The following is a 21,539-nucleotide window of genomic DNA, read 5'->3' as shown; positions in this document are numbered from 1 at the left end:
TTGTTTTGTACTTGTAATTCATTATAATATTCACAATACAAAAGAATTAAAAAAAAAATAAAAAAGATAACTTAACGAAATAACGTGTCTCATTCTTTGGTTATTTATCAGTAAACCATGTTTTTATGTGTATCAGAAATCAATCAGGAATTGATAAAAGAGGCTCACTCAAATATAAAAGAATACAATTATATAAGACCACTTTTTTGAGTTTATTAATGTAAACACGACTAGTTTTGAGAACTACAAGTGATTTAATCAACTGTTTGTATTTTATATCTGCCTCCGTAGTGTAGTGGTCAGCACGCTCGGCTAATGTCCTGGAGGTTAAGGGTTCACTCTAATATTTATTTAATATTACCCTAGACTGATACTTGAAGCAGAGGGCTGATCACCTTTCCTTCATGTGTTAACGATTAAGATAATGCTGTGTTTATAAGATGCAGTGCCCTATGCACCGTTGGGGTTCAGATAAGGGTTCGAAGAATGAAGAAGTTTGAATTTTCGACCGTTGATGAGAGCATCTTTAGTTCTCGAAACTAGTCGTGTTTACATTAATAAACTTAACAGTGGTCTTATACATTTTTTTTTTGTTTTATATTTAAAATTTAAACATATGTCGCTCACTCCTCTCAAGAACGTCATAAATAAAAAAAACTTTATTTTTCAGGAGAACGTTTTTAAAGTTGTAAAATATAATACAATGTATTAAAAATAAATATCAAGCCACTTATTGAACTTTTTACTGTGCAACAGATCTTTTTAGGTAAAACCTGAAGGTTTTTTCTCTATTTGAAAAATAATTAGTATATTTAAAAAAATTATTAAACAATACCTTTTCTTCAGAATGCAAATCAACATTTTCTGCCCTGTAGCGGGTTAATATTAAGTTAAAAAGATGCCTCTTTTGCTGGGATATAGTACATTTTCTGGGCATTCCGAAAACATGCACAACTGAAAATTGTCGATTTTTGATTTATGACGTTCTTGAAAGGAGTGAGCGATATGTCATTAATTGTAAATACCCGGAAGAGGGTGGAAGGAAGGAAAAGGGGTTATACGTTTAAAAGAAGAAGGTACTGAGATCTCTTTTTTAATAAATAAATAATTTAAGCAAAGTTTCAAATTGAAACAAACTTAGAAAACAAACTTTGTTTCTGCTTCCAATGTACAAATCTACGGAATTCTATAAGCATGACATCCGCCTCCGTAGTGTAATGGTCAGCACGCTCGGCTACCGTTCTGGAGGTCCCGCGTTCGATTCCCAGGGGGGTCAAACAAATATTATTGATTTTTTCACTGTAATATTTATTCAATATTACCCTGGACTGGTACCCGAAGCGGAGGGCTGATCACCTTTCCTTCATATGTAAACGATCAAGATAGCACTGCGTTTATATGACTCAGTGCCCTATGCACCATTGGGGTGCGGATAAGGGTTTTATTATTATAAGCACGACATCTTTAAATACCAGATTTTTGCAGGATCATATCTCGGATGATCGTGGCCACCGTCAAGATGTGGAAGTGGGAAAGAGACGACCTCACCGTTGCCAAGAGATTCTATCAGCTCACCCAGAAGCATCCTGACAAGCTGGCCTTCCGTTCCGAAGATGGCGACTGGTCCTACAAAAGGGTGAGAGCAACAATCATCTCCCTAGCTGTCGTTCTTCTTTTTCCCCCGCCAAAATTATTGTTTAGTATAATATAGTTTTTTTCGATCTCACTAACTAAAATTAACAATTATTTTTTGATAGATTTATATTATCCACTGACACTTCGTGATGGAATTGCATTTTTAATTTATTATTAGATTAAAACCAATATTTTTAGCTTTTCCACTTTTTTATTTGACCAGCGACCGGGTATCGTCGTTACCGACATCATCAGACTGGTGAGAGGCTATACAAATTGTTATGTTATATATAAAAGAAGGCAGGAGTTGAAAACCATGATTTGATATATTAATTAATTTCTCAATAAAATTATAATATATTAATTAATTTCTCAATAAAATTATATCAAATCATGGTTATCAACTCCTGCCTTCTTTTATATATAACATAACAATTTGTATAGCCTCTCACCAGTCTGATGATGTCGGTAACGACGAAACCCGGTCGCTGGTCAAATAAAAAAGTGGAAAAGCTAAAAATATTGGTTTTAATCTAATAATAAATTAATTATTTTTTGACATCTCATCAATAATGAAGAAGAATATGGAAGTCTGGGCATTTACGGAGCTGACGACCGTCATAGGCAGGTTTAAGTGATCACTTTACACACGTGTAACATTCACCAATTCTACCCATTATCGACAACCACACTACTCAATTTCTTGGAAGTTCTATATATATGAACCAATTTTGAAACATTATTCTTGAATCACTAGAACTTTACTAGAGACATCTATTGGTGAGATGAAAAGAAGCTTTTTTTTAAGCAGAAACTCATTTTGAAAACAGCTTATAATTTGACCAAATAATTTATTTACAACATTTTTTTAGTATTTGGACACACTCAAAATGTTGGATAGTTTGGAATTAATTCATTTCAAACCTGACGGTACCCGATGGTGCATAGGGCACTGCATAATATAAACACAATGTTATCTTGATCGTTAACATATGAAGGATGGGTGATGAGCCCTTCGTTTCAGGGTAAAATTGAATAATTGTTAGAGTGAAAAAATCACTTATATTTATTTGACCCCTCCCTGGGAATCGAACCCGGGACCTCCAGAACGGTAGCTGAGCCTGCTGACCATTACGGAGGCTGACATATTTTAACATAGTAACCTCAAAAGTCTTAGTAACCAAAGGGTTGATTTATATGTTCTAATTGATATTCCTCTTGATTCAAAACTGCCTATGCACGTTTCGTATTCATTCCCTAATGTATGGAAGTGTAACATGGAGTTGGCAAAAGAAGGATGAAAGTAGACTGAATGCAGTCGAAATGCCATCTCTCAGAAGAACGTGCGACAAAACGATGTATGATAGATGTTCGAATACTGAAATAAGGAAGGAATGCAAAGCTGAGATAAGCATTATCGATAAAATTAAGAAAGGTGTATTGAGATGGTTTGGACATGTAGAACGAACGAGTGAGGAAAGAACGGTAAAACAAATTTATGAGGCGAATGCAATTGGAAAAAGGAGCAGAGGAAGACCGAGAAATACTTGGCACGATCAAGTATGCCAAACACTTGAAAGTGGTCAGGTTAGGAGTCGAAACAATCGGCGGGTATGAACGAGGAGATGCATGAACGTGGAAGAGGCGAAGAATGTTTGCAAGGACAGAGTGGTGTGGCATTCTATTCTCTCTGTCTACCCCTGTGTGGAAGCAGCGTGATGGTTAGTTAGTTAGTTAGTATTCATTCCTTACAATGCATCGTATGAAAATTGATATCAATTTGTGCCAATAGACTTGCCGATTCCGGACTTTGGCTTGTCTTGCGAGCACTGGCCATTGGCCATTCAGCCATTCATTCCGTCATCCTGCTAACTGCATAATAATAACTCCAGCAGTTAGCTGTCATTTCTGACATAACATAACAAAGACTGTGTATATACAGGATCATCGAAAAATAATGCCAACATTTAAAAAATCAAAGCATCGAAACCCTTTGTGTTAAACAGGTTTTTCTGTCACTGAACGCTAGCTGGTGAACGTATTTATTTTTCATTTTTTTTATTTATTACTATTTTTTCTTACCCATAGATGTCTCTAGTGAAATTCTAGTGATTCAAGCACTATGTTTCGAAATGGAACCATATATATACTCATATATAGAAATTCCAAGAATTTGATTGGTGTGGTTATCAATCATGGGTAGAATTGGTGAATGCTACACGTGTGTAAAGTGATCTCTTAAACTAGCCTATGACGGTCGTAAACGGTCCTAGTGAAATTCTAGTGATTCAAGCAGTATGTTTCAAAATGGAACCATATATATATATATATATATATATATATATATATATATATATATATATATATATATATATATATATATATAATAATAATAATAAAACCCTTATCCGCACCCCAATGGTGCATAGGGCACTGCGTCATATAAACGCAGAGTTATCTTGATCGTTTACACATGAAGGAAAGGTGATCAGCCCTCCGCTTCAGGTACCAGTCCAGGGTAATATTGAATCAATATTACAGTGAAAAAATCACTTATATTTATTTGACCCCCCCTGGGAATCGAACCCGGAACCTCCAGAACGGTAGCCGAGCGTGCTGACCATTACACTACGGAGGCGGACATATATATATATATATATATATATATATATATATATATATATATATATATATATATATATATATATATATATATATATATATATATATATATACTTGTATATATAGAAATTCTAAGAATTTGAGTAATGTGGTTATCAATCATGGGTAGAATTGGTGAATGTTACTCGTGTGTAAAGTGATCTCTAAAATCAGCGTATGACGGTCATAAACCCCTTAAAGACCTAATTACCATATTCTATTTCATCTTTGTTGGAATGTCAAAAAATTATACGTAAAATAACCCCTGTAATTGGAGATAATCCAGATTCGTGAACAAGTATTAGGACACACTCAAAATGTTAAAAACTTAAGTTTTGTTTTGGAGGTGGCGTGACCTTGATATACGCGGTGGATAGAACGCACGCTTTCCCAACAGCTGGATTGGTAGAGGAGACCCTATTACCTGGGCTCCAAGAGGTCATAAGGATTCAATTCTCTCTGCCTATCCCTGCGTGGAATTGGCGTGATGTTTAAGTAGTTAAGAATTATCTGTTTCTGCGGACTTTGAAATTGTCCACAATAATCGTCCTTTGACCTCAAAGAATGTTTGTAGCAAAACTGATTGACTGGCAATCTAGTGACCTCAGGGTCAGATGCTCATTTTACACGATAGTAGACTAAACTACACTTTAATTTAAAGACAGAGAAGAGGTCAATTATAATAAAACCTCAATTAAACAATTTCTTAAAGAAAACAATCACTCAAAACTAGAAACAAACATATCCCAAAGATATAAAAATTACTTAAAAATACTTAAATGCATAATATGTACCACTTTAAGTGGTATTACACAAAGTGAACGATGAATGATAAGGAGAGTGTTATATTACCGTACCACAAAGTTAAAAATGCCTTTATTTTATTCAAAATAAAATAATGATTAAAGAAAACACTTAGTTTTTTACCACTTGAGTTTTATTATAGACTATTTATTATAGACAGTTATTATACAGACCTGAATGATGGAAGTTTAACTTCTGAAACATGTAGTCTATAATAAAACTCAAGTGGTAAAAAACGAAGTGTTTTCTTTAATCATTGTAATATGTCTTACCACAAATATGAGATATCAAGTTAGTATCCCATTCCAGATGTCTACGTTCGCCGCCAGGTTCGCCGCCAGCCTGCCCGCGGGCTGCCGGCGCGGCTCCGCGGCTGCCCTGTCCCTGGGCCCTCGGGCGGGCCCCCGCCTGCTGGGCGCCTGGCTGGGCATGGCGCAGCAGGGGCTGCCCGCCGCGCTGCTGCCGCCCACGGCCAGGCTCGCGGCGCTGCGGCACGCCATCAAGGCATCCGAGGCCAAGATCATTGTGTACTCTGACGAGACTATAGATGGTGGGTTGGTCGGAAGCTAGAGATGGTTGGTTAGTTAGTAACTAGAGATGGTTGGTTAGTTAGTAACTAGAGATGGTTGGTTAGTTAGATAGTTGGAAACTTTAGATGATTAGTTACTTTGTATTCACACGTTGACTGCATTTGATGTATCACAAACAATCCTGAGATGCTAACAAAATAGCAAATTTTATATACTAAAACTAATATGAAATTTCTCTTGTTGATACTACTAGAACACACTATTCTCTTTTTGTGTAGCATTGACCAACCTGCCGATGGTTATGCCTGTAGGAAGAGCTACCGCTATGTTGAACAATATCTCATTGGATATTGATCTGTTCCATGTGTCTGAAGGAGTTTTCCGAAGCGGGATCCTTTTACGCCTTTAGCAATAGTTCTTGCATATTTTCGATTTTTCTATGTAGTTAATGTATACGCTTTAAATTTTTTAATAGATTTATATTATCCACTGACACTTCGTGATGGAATTGCATTTTTAATTTATTATTAGATTAAAACCAATATTTTTAGCTTTTCCACTTTTTTATTTGACCAGCGACCGGGTTTCGTCGTTACCGACATCATCAGACTGGTCCAGTCTGATGATGTCGGTAACGACGAAACCCGGTCGCTGGTCAAATAAAAAAGTGGAAAAGCTAAAAATATTGGTTTTAATCTAATAATAAATTAAATTTTTTAGTTTGTGATGCATATGTTAATTAAAAATAAATAAATTGAATTTGAAATTGAAATTATGCGCGGCGCATATTTATACTCACTTTGAAACAAACAAGTATAACACGTTCACTGTTCAATATGTCGCGAACGATCATGAGATGCTGACAAAACATCAGTTTTTAAAACGCCGAATTGATAATTTTCTTATAATTATTGTTTTATTTTCCCATTTTAGCAATCAAGGAGATACTGGACGAGCCAGAGATGAAGGGTGTCACCCTTATTCAGTACAATATGTACAAAGAAGACACTCCTCTTCTCCAGGGAGCCATTAAGATAACACCGGATGACGAGAGGCTGTCCGGAGAGACCAATCTCGAAGAACTGGAGAAGGGAAAGTTCAAAGACAGCTTGATCTATATCTACACCAGCGGGACAACTGGCCTACCCAAAGCTGCCATAATCACAAACTCGAGGTATCTACAAATTTATCTTTATTCTAAACCTTGGGGTAAAGAGCGCAAGCCTTTAAGGTTCATATGGTATATATAATAGAAGGTAAGCCTTTAAGGTTCATATGGTTAATTCACTATTTATCTTTATTACAAACCTAAAGAGGGCAAGCCTTTAAGGTTCATATGGTATATTCACTATTTATCTTTATTACAAACCTAAAGAGGGCAAGCCTTTAAGGTTCATATGGTATATTCACTATTTATCTTTATTACAAACCTAAAGAGGGCAAGCCTTTAAGGTTCATATGGCAAATACACCATTCATTTTTATTTCAAACCTTGAAGTAAAGAGCGCAAGACTTGAAGGTTCATAAGGTATTTACACTATTTATATCTATTCCGAAACTTAAAGAGCAAAGTAAAGAGCAAGGTAAAGAGCGCAAGCCTTAATGGTTCATTTGGCATATACACAATTTATCTTTATTCTAAACCTTAATATTAAGAGTACAAGCCTTTAAGGTTCATATGGTATATACACTGTCTATCCTTATGCCAAACCTTGAGGTAAAGAGTGCAAGCCTTGAAGAATCATATAATATATGCACTTTTAATTAATTAATTTTTTAAAAATTTATTACTAACATAAATTGTATACATTTATTTAAATCACAATTGTAAACATATTAAAAACAATTTTTTGCAGAGACCCACCAAGCCACCTTGTGTGTCTTGTCGGTGGAGTTCTTTTTGAATAATTTTTTTATTGTTTTTAACGATTTTTACCTAATAATATACACACAAAAAAGAGAGAAATTTGCCTTTGTCCCATATTTTATTTTGACCTCTAACCTTCGTCGGCAACAAATTGAAAATGTTTGTAACGATATATTGCAGTGTTGGACTCCCATATTTATTGTTAATTCTTGGGACTATCAAACCTTCGTTGTGTGTAAATCGTGTATCATGGTTGTGTACTAAAAGATTTCGATATTTTTGTCTAGTTTTGTTGTTCGATGATACTCATCCACAATATTCCACGTACCGGCAGTAATTTTAATGTTTATATCGCCCACTCCTTTCAAGAACATCATAAATCAAAAAACTTGATTTTTCAGGAGAACGTTTTTAAAGTTTCAAAATATAATACAATGTATTAAAAATAAATATCAAGCCACTTATTGAACTTTTTACTGTGCAACAGATCTTTTTAGGTAAAACCTGAAGGATTTTTCTCCATTTGAAAAATATTCAGTATGTTCAAAAAAATAAGTAAACAATACATTTTCTTCAAAATGCAAAAACAACACTTTCTGGCCTGTGGCGGGTAAATATTAAGTTGAAAATATGCTTTTTTGCTGGGATATAGTACATTTTCTGGGCATTCCGAAAACATGCACAACTGAAAATTGACGATTTTTGATTTATGACGTTCTTGAAAGGAGTGAGCGATATATCAAGATTGGATTGTCCCTTTGATTATATATATGACTAGTACAATTTTTTTGTATTTGCACTTTTGCAGATTTAACCATTTTTAAATTTGTTTTCTTTGAATGTTCCCAAGACTTAATTCCATATCTTCATATGGATTCTACTACAGAACAGTAAATAATTTTTAAGGTCAGTTAAGGCAGGAAAAAGTACAACTTATAAAAAGAACTCCCTAGAGCCCGCAGACGATCACAGAGTTTGATAATATGCGAATCCCATTTGAACTTATTATCTATATTAACTATTTATCTTTATTCCGAACCTTGAGGTAAAGAGTGCAAGCCTTTAACTCTTACCACTCTGTAGGCCAGACATTCTGGCCCGTCTAGTAGGCAGCTCCGTGGGCCACAATGTCTGGCCCGGCGCAGGTATAACTTTAATCACTGATTTCTCTATCACCCAAGTATATTCTACCAAAAAATATTTCAGATAAATGCGGTTAATCATCGCAACATATTGAATTAACCAACATTTCTTCAATAAAACTTTCCATTACTTAGATATATGTAATCTATGAAAAATAGATTATCATTTTGGGTGATAGAACATTTCGCTCACTCCTTTCAAGAACGTCATAAATAAAAAAACTTGATTTTTCAGGAGAACGATTTTAAAGTTTAAAAATATAATACAATGTGTTAAAAATAAATATCAAGCCACTTACTGAACTTTTTACTGTGCAACAGATCTTTTTAAGTAAAACCTGATGGTTTTTTCTCCATTTGAAAAATATTTAGTTTATTTAAAAAAATAATTAAACAATACCTTTTCTTCAAAATGCAAAACCAACACTTTCTGCCCTGGAGCAGGTAAATATTAAGTTAAAAATATGCCTCTTTTGCTGGGATAAAGAACATTTTCTGGGCATTTCGAAAACATGCACAACTGAAAATTTACGAATTTTGATTTATGACGTTCTTGAAAGGAGTGAGCGATTTGTCATACGCAATTTTTTTTGTGAGAGTCAGTCGTTATCCTTCATTTATGACGGTTCTCCAAGGATACTCCCACTTTTTGTGACCATATTTTTTCGTTTTGTGTAGCTATTAAATTTTTCAAAATTGTGATATTAGTGGTAGTAGTTAAAATAACAGAAATTGCACTTTATGTGTTTATAATAAATATTTTATAGTTAATCCGCCATGGAAAACAATTTGAGAAATTAAATTTTTGATAAATGTACCAAAAAGTTGATGGTCATAGGAAATGCCAGACAGAGTGTCCCAAAATTAGGGAACCAATATATTTATTTTAATGGTAGAAAAACGTCGCATTTTTTTGATCAGAGTAGCTGATCAGCTATGAGAAAAAATGGTCAGAGTGGAAAGGGTTAAGATTCATATGGTATATACTCTAATTATCTTTAAACCAAACACTGACATTAAGAGCCCAAGCCTTCCTTACCTTGCCAACACTCCCCCATATAGACCAAATATTTTAAATTCGCAATATAAATTGGTCAATACGCAATTTAAAAAAAACTTTTTGAGAAAAAATATACGTTTACGAATCAAATTTAATATTTATTTAAAAAAATAGATATATTGTGTAACATTTCAGGTATATGATGATTGGCGCTGTTACGTACCTGATGACGGAGATGAACAGCGACAAGGACGTCCTATATACCCCTCTCCCTCTGCACCACACAGCCGGAGGGGCCCTGGGCAGCTCCCAAGCCATAGTAATGGGCGTCACGGTGGTATTACGGAACAAGTTCTCAGCCACCAACTTCTGGAAGGACTGCCACAAGTATAATTGCACAGTAAGTGGTTTTTTACTCTGTTTTTTTCAAACTCCTTTTTACATTTTCTAGAGTGATGAATAAGAAACAAAATGGCCGAATCTCAACGCCATTTGTACTCCTGATATATTACAAAACTCATACAATGTCAACACTCAGCCCAGATGAATTATCATCCCAATTTCAGGTATCACACTGTCACAGAGATGTCACAGATTTTGTGCCAAATGCGTGTTGAGCATCAGCAAATGTTACATACTAAATGCCAACTGTATGTTGCTCACCATCAAATATGTTACAGACCAAATGCCAAATGTATGTTGAGCATCATCAAATACGTTACAAACTGAATGCCAAATGGATGTTGGGCATCATCAAATATGTTACAGACTAAATGCCAACTGTATGATGGGCATTATCAAATATGTTATAGACTAAATGCCAAATGTATGTTGGGCATCATCAAATATGTTACAGACTAAATGCCAAATGTACGTTGGGCATTTAGGCAATTAGAATGCTTTTCATTTGAATAGCTGGTATAACCAAGTTTCATTATCCATATCAGGTGGCTCAGTATATCGGAGAAATCTGCCGCTTCCTCTTGCTGGCTCACGAGAAGGCCGGGAGTCCGCCGGTGGAACACCAGCTCCGGCTGATGGTCGGCAACGGCCTGCGCTCCTCCATGTGGGCCAAGTTCCGGGAGACCTTCCGCCTGCCCCGGATATACGAGCTCTACGGAGCGACAGAGGGCAACACCAACATGAGTGAGTCTTCTTCTAGTGGATGAGTATCATCGTTGAACAACAAACTAGACAAAAATATAGAAATCCTTTAGCACACAACCATGATACACGATTTACACACAACGAAGGTTCGACAATCCCTAGAATTAACAATAAATATGGGAGTCGAACACTGCAATATATCGTTCCGAACATTTTTAATTTGTTGCCGACGGATGTTAGAGGTCAAAATAAAATATGGAACAAAGGCAAAATAAAGGAATGGGTAAATGATCAAGAGTTAATTTTATGAAAATTGTAAAATGTTTATATTCTTAATTTTTTTCTCTTTTTTGTGTCTATATTAGGTTAAAATCGTTAAAAACAGTAAAAAATGTATTAAAAAAGAACTCCACCGACAAGACACACAAGGTGGCTTGGTGGGTCTCTGCAAAAAAAAAAAAAAGTTCTAAATATGTATAAATAATAATAATAATAAAACCCTTATCCGCACCCCAATGGTGCATAGAGCACTGCGTCATATAAACGCAGTGTTATCTTGATCGTTTACACATGAAGGAAAGGTGATCAGCCCTCCGCTTCAGGTACCAGTCCAGGGTAATATTGAATAAAAATGACAGTGAAAAAAATCACTTATATTTATTTTACCCCCCTTGGGAATCGAACCCGGGACCTCCAGAACGGTAGCCGAGCGTGCTGACCATTACACTACGGAGGCGGACGAAATGATTATTATCATTACATTACACTACGGAGGCGGAGACGGATGTATAAATTGTGATTTGAATTAATGTATACAAATAAAAAAAAACCCTCATCCGCACCCAATGGTGTATAGGGCACTGCATCGTATTGACGCGGTGGTATATTGATCATTACTTACAAGGCAGAGTCATGGATACATGGATTGTTTGATCCATTTTGACTGGGTCCTGGAATGCTCGGACTTGCATCTTCTTTTGTATAAATGTCTCAAGTTGAGACACTAATAAAAATGTAATTTATTTTATTTATTATTTCGGCATTCACTTTGCGGTAAGACATGATGAAGTTGTAAAAGAAAAACACTTGATTTTTACCACTTGAGTTTATTAGTTTCGGGTCTAAATATAAACTGTTTAGAACTCTGTATTTTGTTTACTGTAACTGCAGACAGTTAATAATAATAATAATAAAACTGGATAACTTATATAGCGCCATTTTCGTAAAAAAATACCTCAAGGGCGCTTCACTGTGAATGAATTGGGGAAAATATTATGGTGGAAATGATTTAGCAAACAAATGTGTAGAATTGTTGGTAGAATTCCGTATTCCGTAGAATAGTTGGTAGAATTCCGTATTGAATTAATGGGTTATATATCCAAAATTAAACACGGTTATTGGATTGAATTCTACTTTATTTATAAATATATATGATAATATGTGACGTGTTTCGTCTTATCAAGACATTATCAAACACTAACTAAAAATATATACAATATTTTTATTTATTTATTTATTTTTCTTTATTTTAAATTCTTTTGCATTACAAAAATATTAATAAAATATAAAAATGAATACAAAAAAAGATCCCACAAAGGCATGGCCTGTGTGTGGGTATACAAAATAAATAGTCATAGTACAGGGTATAAGGGTATAGGTTTCTAAGTAGAATTAGTTAATACAAAATACAAAAAACTTAATATAACATACAAAAAAAAAATTGACTCTCAGTAAACAATTTTTTTTTTAAATTTAAAATTAAAAACTTAAAAACATAAAAAAGATGACAAAGTAAAAAAATAAAAAGCTGGCAATCATACGCTTATGTCCTTATATAGTAACAATAATTGCTATTATCAGGTCTAGGGGTACATATAATGGTGGGGTATTTCAGTGGGTAATGTGGATTTCTATGAAAGTTATAATTGTCCGCCTCCGTAGTGTAATGGTCAGCACGCTCGGCTACCGTTCTGGAGGTCCCGGGTTCGATTCCCAAGGGGGGTAAAATAAATATAAGTGATTTTTTCACTGTAATATTTGGACTGGTACCTGAAGCGGAGGGCTGATCACCTTTCCTTCATGTGTAAACGATCAAGATAACACTTCGTTAATATGACACAGTGCCCTATGCACCATTGGGGTACGGATAAGGGCTTAATTATTATTATTATTATATAAAGACATTTTGTAAATATTTTTACTCAGTGTTTGATAATGTCTTAATAAGACGAAACGCGTCACATATCATGTGTGTAAATAAAAGTGGAATTCAATCCAATAACCGTGTTTAATTTTGGATATATTACCCAACAATTCTGTATTTTGTCTCTAAGGGACACTCCAGCTGTCCACCTAAGCAATATAATACATTTTATTAAAATTAAACACTTGAATATACCACTTTATCGAGTTTTATTTTTATTTACGACTAGTTTCGAAAACGACAGTTGTTTTCATCTTCTGGTACAAATTAAAAAACTAGTTAGTTTTTTAATTTGTACCAGATGATGAAAACAACTGTCGTTTTCGAAACTAGTCGTAAATAAAAATAAAACTTGATAAAGTGGTATATTCAAGTGTTTAATTTTACTTTTTTATTTTTTTACAAAAATGTTAATAAAATTAGTATATAACCACTCACCGAGATTTTTACGTCTACCGGTTTCGAGACGTACCCGTCTCTTCGTCAGGACAATCACTAACACAGCCGAAAACTATAGTGCATGTTGGTCTTCGGGTCGACCAAAAATCGCATGTGTTAGACATTTTGTGTAGTTTTGAGTGTGGAAATGGTGCTATGGTGGTGAAGGGTAGTATTGCTTGCATGCTGTGTTAGTGATTGTCCTGACGAAGAGACGGGTACGTCTCGAAACCGGTAGACGTAAAAATCTCAGTGAGTGGTTGTATACTGATTTTATTAACATTTTTGTAAAAAAATAAATAATTAAAAATGACTAACCACAAAGTAAATGCTTTAAATATTAATCATATTGAGAATATAGTTTAATTTTAATAAAATAATCATGTCATTCCACAAAGTTAATGCCGAATCAATAAATAATATAATATAATACATCTTAGCATCTTGTATTATTATACATGTTACTTTGTATTTATCTGCCTTCTCTATTCTCTTCTAGTCAAATTACTTTCTCTTTTTTTCTCTTTGTATGTGTATGTATCATAAACGACAACGAAATATAAATAAATAAATATTGTTTTCAGTAAATATTACGTCCAAAGAGGGAGCTATCGGTTTCATTCCACGGATTGCATCATTTGTATCCCCTATACTATTAATCAAGTAAGTATTTTTTATATCTACTAACTCACTAACCATCATGCTGCTCTCTGCACGAGTAGACAGAATGAATAGAATGTCACACTGCTCTGTTTTTGTATCCAATCTTCGCCTTTTTCACATTTGTGCGTCTCCTCTTACATACCTGCCGATTATCCTGACTTCTTACATGACCAAGCCCAAGTATTTGAAATACTTTTTCATGCCAAGTTTTGTTCGATCTTCCTCTACTCCTATTTCTAATTACATTTGCCTCATATATTTATCTTTGCAAACATTCTTCGCCTCTTCCACGTTCATGCATCTCCTCATACATACCTGCCGATTATTACGACTCCTAACCTGACCACTTGCATTTGGCATACCTGATCGTGCCATGTTTTTCTCGGTCTTCCTCTGCTTTTTTTTCCAGTTACATTTGCCTGATATATTTGTTTTGTTTTTGCTTTCCTCACTCATTCATTCCACATGTTAAAACCATCTAAACACCTATCTTAATTTTATTGATAATGCTTATCTCAGCCTTGCATTCTTTCCTTATTTCGCCATTCGAACATCTAGCATACATAGTTTTACCTCACATTCCTCTGAGAGATCGCATTCATTATACTTTCATCATTCTTTCCTTCATGCTTCACCTTCATAAATCAGGGTTGGAACGAGAACTCCGTCGTGTACTGCCATTGGAGCATCTATCATACATAGTTTTGCGGCACTGAGAGATGGCATTCCGACTGGATTCAGTCTACTTTCATCCTTTTTTGCCAACTCTATGCTTTACATCTATACATTAGGGTTGGTATCATGACTCTCTTATGTGTTGCTAGTTTAGATTCCACTGTTAGGCTTTACTAAAACTGATTTTTAAGCCGTAGGTGTAGTCATAGTCTTACATGTAAAGAGGTTAGGAGTCGGAATAATTGGCGGCTATATATGAGCAGATGCATGAATGTGGAAGGGGCCTAGAATGTTAGCTAAGACAGGGTGGTATGGCATTCTGTTCTCTCTGGCTACTGCTGCAATATCTATCTTTTCTTATCATCTTCGTTTCAAAGTCTTTTTTTATTTTTATTTTTTTCTTTATTTCATATTCTTTTGCATTACATAACATAAATTCAAATACAAAAAAATATTATTAAAATATAAAAATGAATACAAAAAAAGATGCCACAAAGGCATGGCCTGTGTGTGGGTATACAATATAATTTAGTCATAGTAAAGGGTATATAGGTTTTATAAGTAGAACTAGAATAATAGTGTTAATATAAAATACAAAAAATACTTGACTCTCAGAAAATAGTTTAAAAAAAAAATTAAATTAAAAACTTAACCTTTTAACCGCGTTCACTTTGTTCCTGAGAGACGCCCGTGCGCGGCGGTATTTCGCCGTTTTTTAAATGATTACTTTTATCATGTATTTAGTTAAGAAACGATTTATTTTTTTAAACAAAAACGTTTAATGGGAATCATTGTGCCTTTTTGGTACTCTATAATACACTCGTGTCACATTATTCTTGAAATATATCGTAATATAAACAAATTAGATCGTAACATAAATAAATCAAAGCACGCATCGTGTGTCACTCTTACCCACTGGCGATGCGTAGCGTCGAGAGTGAGACAGATATAGGGCATGATTATGGCGCGGACTAATTACCGACCGCAAGAAAAATCAGGGATCTGTTCTTTTATTTATCCTTGTGATGTTACAAATTATTAGTCAGATATTTCAACAGATGTCATAAGGCCAAGGATTGACGTATTATTTTATCCAAAGTTCCACACCATGAAAAAATCCCTCCAAGTTGAACTGAGGTTCGAAACTTGGAGCAAAGTAAAAACACAAACGGTTATGTCAGCCGCGTACAGGGAATGTTTTGTGAAAACACAAACGGTTATTGAGCCGCGTGGATCCGGTTAATAGCATAAAATCATAAAATAACTTTAAAAAGAGATGAAAAAGTAAAAAGTAAAAAAGCTTAAATCTGTCTCTTCTATAAATAATCTAAGCAAAATTTTAAATTTACACAAACTTAGGGAATTAACATCTAACAAATAGTCTTTGTGGAATAAGTTGAACCCACCACTTATTTCAATGTTTTTTTACAGATGTGATGTCAACGGAGTACCCATGAGAGACTCTACTGGGATGTGTGTGCAGTGCAAAACGTGTGAACCAGGTATTTTTATCTGATAGTATTGTTCCCATTACCCAGGACTCATTTGGCATAGTGTGAGTGACACTATGCATAAGTAATGTACACATCTACACTCTTGTGTGTTGGCTAGTCTGACATCTCCTGCAATCACTGTGCTCCCGGTCAGAAGATTGAGTAGACAATACTGTTTTTTTTTTTTTTTTTATTCTTTAATTGATTCGGCAGTCATATTGTGGTCTGATGAGACTGATCTATTTTTGTGGCAAAAAGATAAAGTGATACATATTTACCAAGTAAAATTTCAATTGAGAAAAGTATTCCTTTTATCAACTATAGTATATATATTAGGAATTAAAATATGATAATAATATACAGATAAACACATATTGAGTGTTTATTTAAAAAAAAGTTTTATTACATTTTTTCAATTTTTTATCCTTTAATTATGTACGTATGACAAAAAACCTTATTTTTATTAAAAATTTACTGAATACGCTTATTATTCATTCATTCAAACCCTTTTCCGCACCCCAATGGTGCATAGGGCACTGCATTATAAACGCAGTGTTATCTTGATCGTTAACACACAAAGGAAAGGTGATCAGCCTTCCGCTTCAGGTACCAGTCCAGGGTAATATCGAATAAATATTAGAGTGAACAAATCACTTATATTTATTTGACCCCCCCTGGGAATCGAACCCGGGACCTCCAGAACGGTAGCCGAGCGTGCTGACCATTACACTACGGAGGCGGACATTCTTCACTCATTCATATTAACATAAATGTATCGATTGAAATTTATCGTTTTTTTTATACTATGGAATATGGAATGGTGACTCAGCATTCCAGGGCTTATGACCTGGCAGTCGGCTGGCTGAAGGGACTGCATTATACTCTTGTGTAAACGTTCACCATTCCGCCTTTTCATGTTTTATTTTAGCTTATAATTTGATAATAAATTACTAAACTAAAATATTAAATTAAAATAACATTTTCTAGCGTTTTTCATGTATGTGAATTAAATCCAGGATTCATACCTCACATACAAATGAAAGAGTTTCTGCTCAATAAAAAGCTTCTCTCATCCTACCATAGATGTCTCTCGTGAAGTTCTAGTGAATCCAAGCACAATGTTTCGAGTTTGATCAATATATCTAGGTGTAAAGTGATCACTTAACCAATCTATGATGGGTAGTAAGCCCTGTAAAGACTTCCATATTTTTCTTCATCTATATGGAGATAATCGCTTTCTTAAAATTGACACAATTTCAAAACCAAATAATATTTTCGATTCAAATTTTTAAAGAAATCAAATATGACACTTGATCATCAAAAATAAATTAAAATCATATTTTTTAATTAAGTATTCCGTATTTCACAATTTTAGAAGCATTGTAAACTCTTCAAAAGTAGTCTTCAAAATAGTCTTAAAAAATACTCTAAAAAAAAAGTCTTCCCCTCCGAGGTATCATTCCCTATACAATGCTAATATATTCAAATAATAAAATACTAAACAGTAAACAAAACAGTGCGAGCGGTATGAAAAATAGTCCAATACGTGAAATGACTCAAACTAAACTGGAGATTGAGATTGCATAAAAACTCTAGATTTCTGGCGACGCCTTTACAAGCGGCACACTAGCCAATCTGGACAAGGCATCTCAAATAACGTTGACAGACTGTCGCCTAGCACCCAGGTAGCAGATTACCCTTCAACGCGTTTAATTTACGCTGATAACAAACCCGTATATTGCCGTTTCCCGCCGACAACCGACAGTCGACAAAAACGGCATTTGCCGTGTCTCGCAGTTGACCGACAGTCCGCGAAAAACGGTAAATGCCGTGTCCCGACGACAATGTGTTAATATAGTGACATTTTTGTAAAATACTACCTTAAAAGCGCTTCACTGCGAATGAATTAGGGAAAAGATGGCAGCGGAAATGATTGAATGCATGAGCTGTCAAATATGTAATTTATTTTTTGTTTCAGGGCTACTCATTGGCAAGGTCAATCACAAGAAGACCCTTTATTCATACTGCGGATACGTAGACAAGATGGCCAATGAAAAGAAGATGGTCAGAGATGTCCTAAAGAGGGGAGATGTTTACTTCAATTCCGGAGATGTCCTGGTGATGGATGATCTCGGATATTTCTACTTCAAGGACAGAACTGGCGACACATTCCGGTGAGTTTAACCTTTCCCCAGTCATCCAATAATTACATGTGATCCGAAAGGGGGTACTAATAGACCCTTCCAGTTCGCATTTGTATGGAAATCGTATTACGCAGCTCGCAACAAGTACTAATTCACCGCCAACTGAGTCATAGGTGTCACGTCTGTACCGACGCGCCGTCAGGCAGCGACTGAATGCGCGGCCATCTGATAATCGAGGGGCCAGAATCTGGATCAAACAAAAGTCGACTAATTTAGTTGTCTCGCTCGCTCATTGTACCACATTTATTAGAGTGAAAGAAATAACATCACTGGCAGACAAAAAATGACATGCTGATATATTAGTACATAGATCTCACGGCACAGACTGATATTTTTAACCATTTAACGATTTGAAATTATGCAAATAAAAAATGGCAAATTATTATTTTTAAAGTTATAAAAATAAGGAATGGGTAGTTATAAATGTAGGAAAATATTCTTCTTCTAACCCTTATCCGTACCCCAATAGTGCGTATAGAAGCAGTGTTATCTTGATCGTTAAATACACAAAGGAAAGGTGATCAGCCTTCCGTTTCAGGTACCAGTCCAGGGTCATATTAAATAAATATTAGACTGAAAAATCACTAATATTTATTTTGGCCCTCTCGGGAATCTAACCCGGGACCTCCAACATGGTAGCCTAGCGCGCTAACCATTACACTATGGAGGCGGACTATGGAGGAAAATATATCAGGATTGAAATAATAACACGCAATTAGAGGGAAAATGTAGATGTAAAAACTAGGTTTCACTGCATTTTAAACAAACAAAAAATTAACATTTTTTTTTGTGATTTTAGATGGCGCGGAGAGAATGTTTCAACCTCCGAAGTAGAAGGCATCATGTCCAGTATATTACAACTTGCCGATATTGTTGTTTACGCAGTAGAGGTTTGTAATTTTTCTAATAATTTCCATTAACTCTATCCACGCGGCTCGCATAACCGTATGTGTTTTTACAAAACATTCCCCACACGCGGCTGACATAACCATTTGTGTTTTCACTTAGGTCCAAGTTTCGAACCTCAGTTCAACTTGGAGGGATTTTTTCATGGTGTGGAACTTTGGATAAAATAATACGTCAATCCTTGGCCTTATGACATCTGTTGAAATATCTGACTAATAATTTGTAACATCGCAAGGATAAATAAAATAACAGATCCCTGATTTTTCTTGCGGTCGGTAATTAGTCCGCGCCATAATCATGCCCTATATCTGTCTCACTCTCGACGCTACGCATCGCCAGTAGGTAAGAGTGACACACGATGCGTGCTTTGATTTATTTATGTTACGATCTTATTTGTTTATATTACGATATATTTCAAGAATAATGTGACACGAGTGTATTATAGAGTACCAAAAAGGCACAATGAATCCCATTGAACGTTTTTGCTTAGGAAAATAAATCGTTTCTTAACTAAATACGTGATAAAAGTAATAATTTTAAATACGGCTAAATACCGCCGCGTATGGGCGTCTCTCAGGAACAAAGTTGACGCGGTTAAAAGGTTAAGGCACAATAATCAATGGTGCTTCAGTAATAGAATTCAGGCGATCAACAAATTCACCCTTAAAATCTGCCAACATTTTAAGTGCATTGATATTTTTGTCAGTCTACTATAGCGGATCCACTTGCTAGATATATCACGTTGCGATAGTATAAAATAAGCGAGTTATTTATTATCATATGTCGCTTACTCCTTTCAACAACATCATATATCAAAAAACTTGATTTTTCAGAAGATCATTTTTAAAGTTAAAGAATTTAACAAAATGTATTAAAAATAAGTATCAAACCACTTATTAAACTTTTTACTGTACAACAGATATTTTTAGGTAAAACCTGAGGGTTTTTTCTCCATTTGAAAATTATTAAGTCCATACCCTTTCTTAAAAATGCAAAAACAACACTTTCTGCCCTGTGGCGGGTAAATATTAAGTTTAAAATATGCCGCTTTTGCATATATAATACATTTTCTGGGCATTCTGAAAACATGCACAACTGAAAATCGACAATTTTTTATATAAGTTGTGCATGTTTTTAGAATGCCCAGAAAATGTACTATATCCCAGCAAAAGAGGCATATTTTTAACTTAATATTTACCCGCTACAGGGCAGAAAGTGTTGTTTTTGCATTTTGAAGAAAAGTTATTGTTTAATAATTTTTTTAAATAAACTTTTTTTTTTTTACAAATAGAGAAAAAACCTTGAGGTAACCTGAAGGTATTGTTTAATTTTTTTTTTTTTAATATACTAAATATTTTTTAAATGGAGAAAGAACCTTTAGGTTTAACCTAAAAAGATCTGTTGCACAGTAAAAAGTTCAATAAGTGGCTTAATATTTATTTTTGATAAATTGTATTATATTTTTAAACTTTAAAAACGATCTCCTGAAAAATCAAGTTTTTTGATTTATGACGTTCTCGAAAGGAGTGAGCAATATGTAATACATGCCTCTACCTCGATTTTCAGATTCCGAATATCGAAGGGAAAGCGGGAATGGCCGCCTTAGTAGACCCGGAAAACAAGCTGGACATTCCGAACCTCTTGAAGAACATCTCCCCGCATCTGCCGCCGTTTGCCAGGCCGATATTCCTGAGGGTCATCCCCGACATCCCGCTCACGGTGACCTTCAAACTCATCAAGACTGACTTCAAGCGGGAAGGGTTCGACGTGAATGCGATCAAAGACAAAGTGTATTTCCTGGACCCGGCCACTTCGACTTACATTCCCCTGACTAAATCTCTGTATGAGGAGATATGCGACGGCCGTGTTAGGTTATAAATTGTGATGCGTTGTGATTGTTACCAAATTTATTAGAAAAAGACATTTTAATTATGATTGTTATTATTAACACATTGTATGCGGGAAACGGCAAATGTCTTTTTTTTGCGGGCGGTCGGTTTTTTACGGGACATGACATGTTACGGGTTTGTTTGTTGACTTGGAATAATAACACCGCAAATGATTATCTTAAGTTCTCCTTCGTTGACAGATTACGGATAAAAATTTGTGCAAATATACAAAAAATCAAATATATGTCTCACAGAACAGTGTTCCGAAAACTTTTTCTGATCAAGGTATCAAGAAATTTAGAAAGTACACCAAAGAAAAAAA

General features: G+C 34.8%; 1 protein-coding gene across 1 annotated transcript in view; it reads left to right on the top strand.

Moving 5' to 3' along the window:
- The window catches only part of LOC148308616 (long-chain fatty acid transport protein 4-like), a 37,739-nt gene extending 16,200 nt beyond the window's left edge, over positions 1-21,539 (top strand). Inside the window, exons 3-12 of the mRNA XM_088261468.1 lie at positions 1,486-1,636; positions 5,410-5,650; positions 6,564-6,804; positions 9,835-10,039; positions 10,587-10,785; positions 13,972-14,050; positions 16,157-16,227; positions 18,197-18,392; positions 19,222-19,312; positions 20,895-21,539. Coding sequence (XP_088117594.1) covers positions 1,486-1,636; positions 5,410-5,650; positions 6,564-6,804; positions 9,835-10,039; positions 10,587-10,785; positions 13,972-14,050; positions 16,157-16,227; positions 18,197-18,392; positions 19,222-19,312; positions 20,895-21,206 — 1,786 coding nt within the window. The 3' untranslated portion in view covers positions 21,207-21,539. The remainder of the gene's footprint in view (positions 1-1,485; positions 1,637-5,409; positions 5,651-6,563; positions 6,805-9,834; positions 10,040-10,586; positions 10,786-13,971; positions 14,051-16,156; positions 16,228-18,196; positions 18,393-19,221; positions 19,313-20,894) is intronic.

This window comes from Brachycentrus maculatus, unplaced genomic scaffold (assembly GCF_059751285.1).
Source record: "Brachycentrus maculatus isolate JH-2025_06_01 unplaced genomic scaffold, ASM5975128v1 h1tg000156l, whole genome shotgun sequence".
Lineage (NCBI taxonomy): Eukaryota > Metazoa > Arthropoda > Insecta > Trichoptera > Brachycentridae > Brachycentrus > Brachycentrus maculatus.
This window is presented reverse-complemented; position numbering and strand designations above follow the sequence as displayed.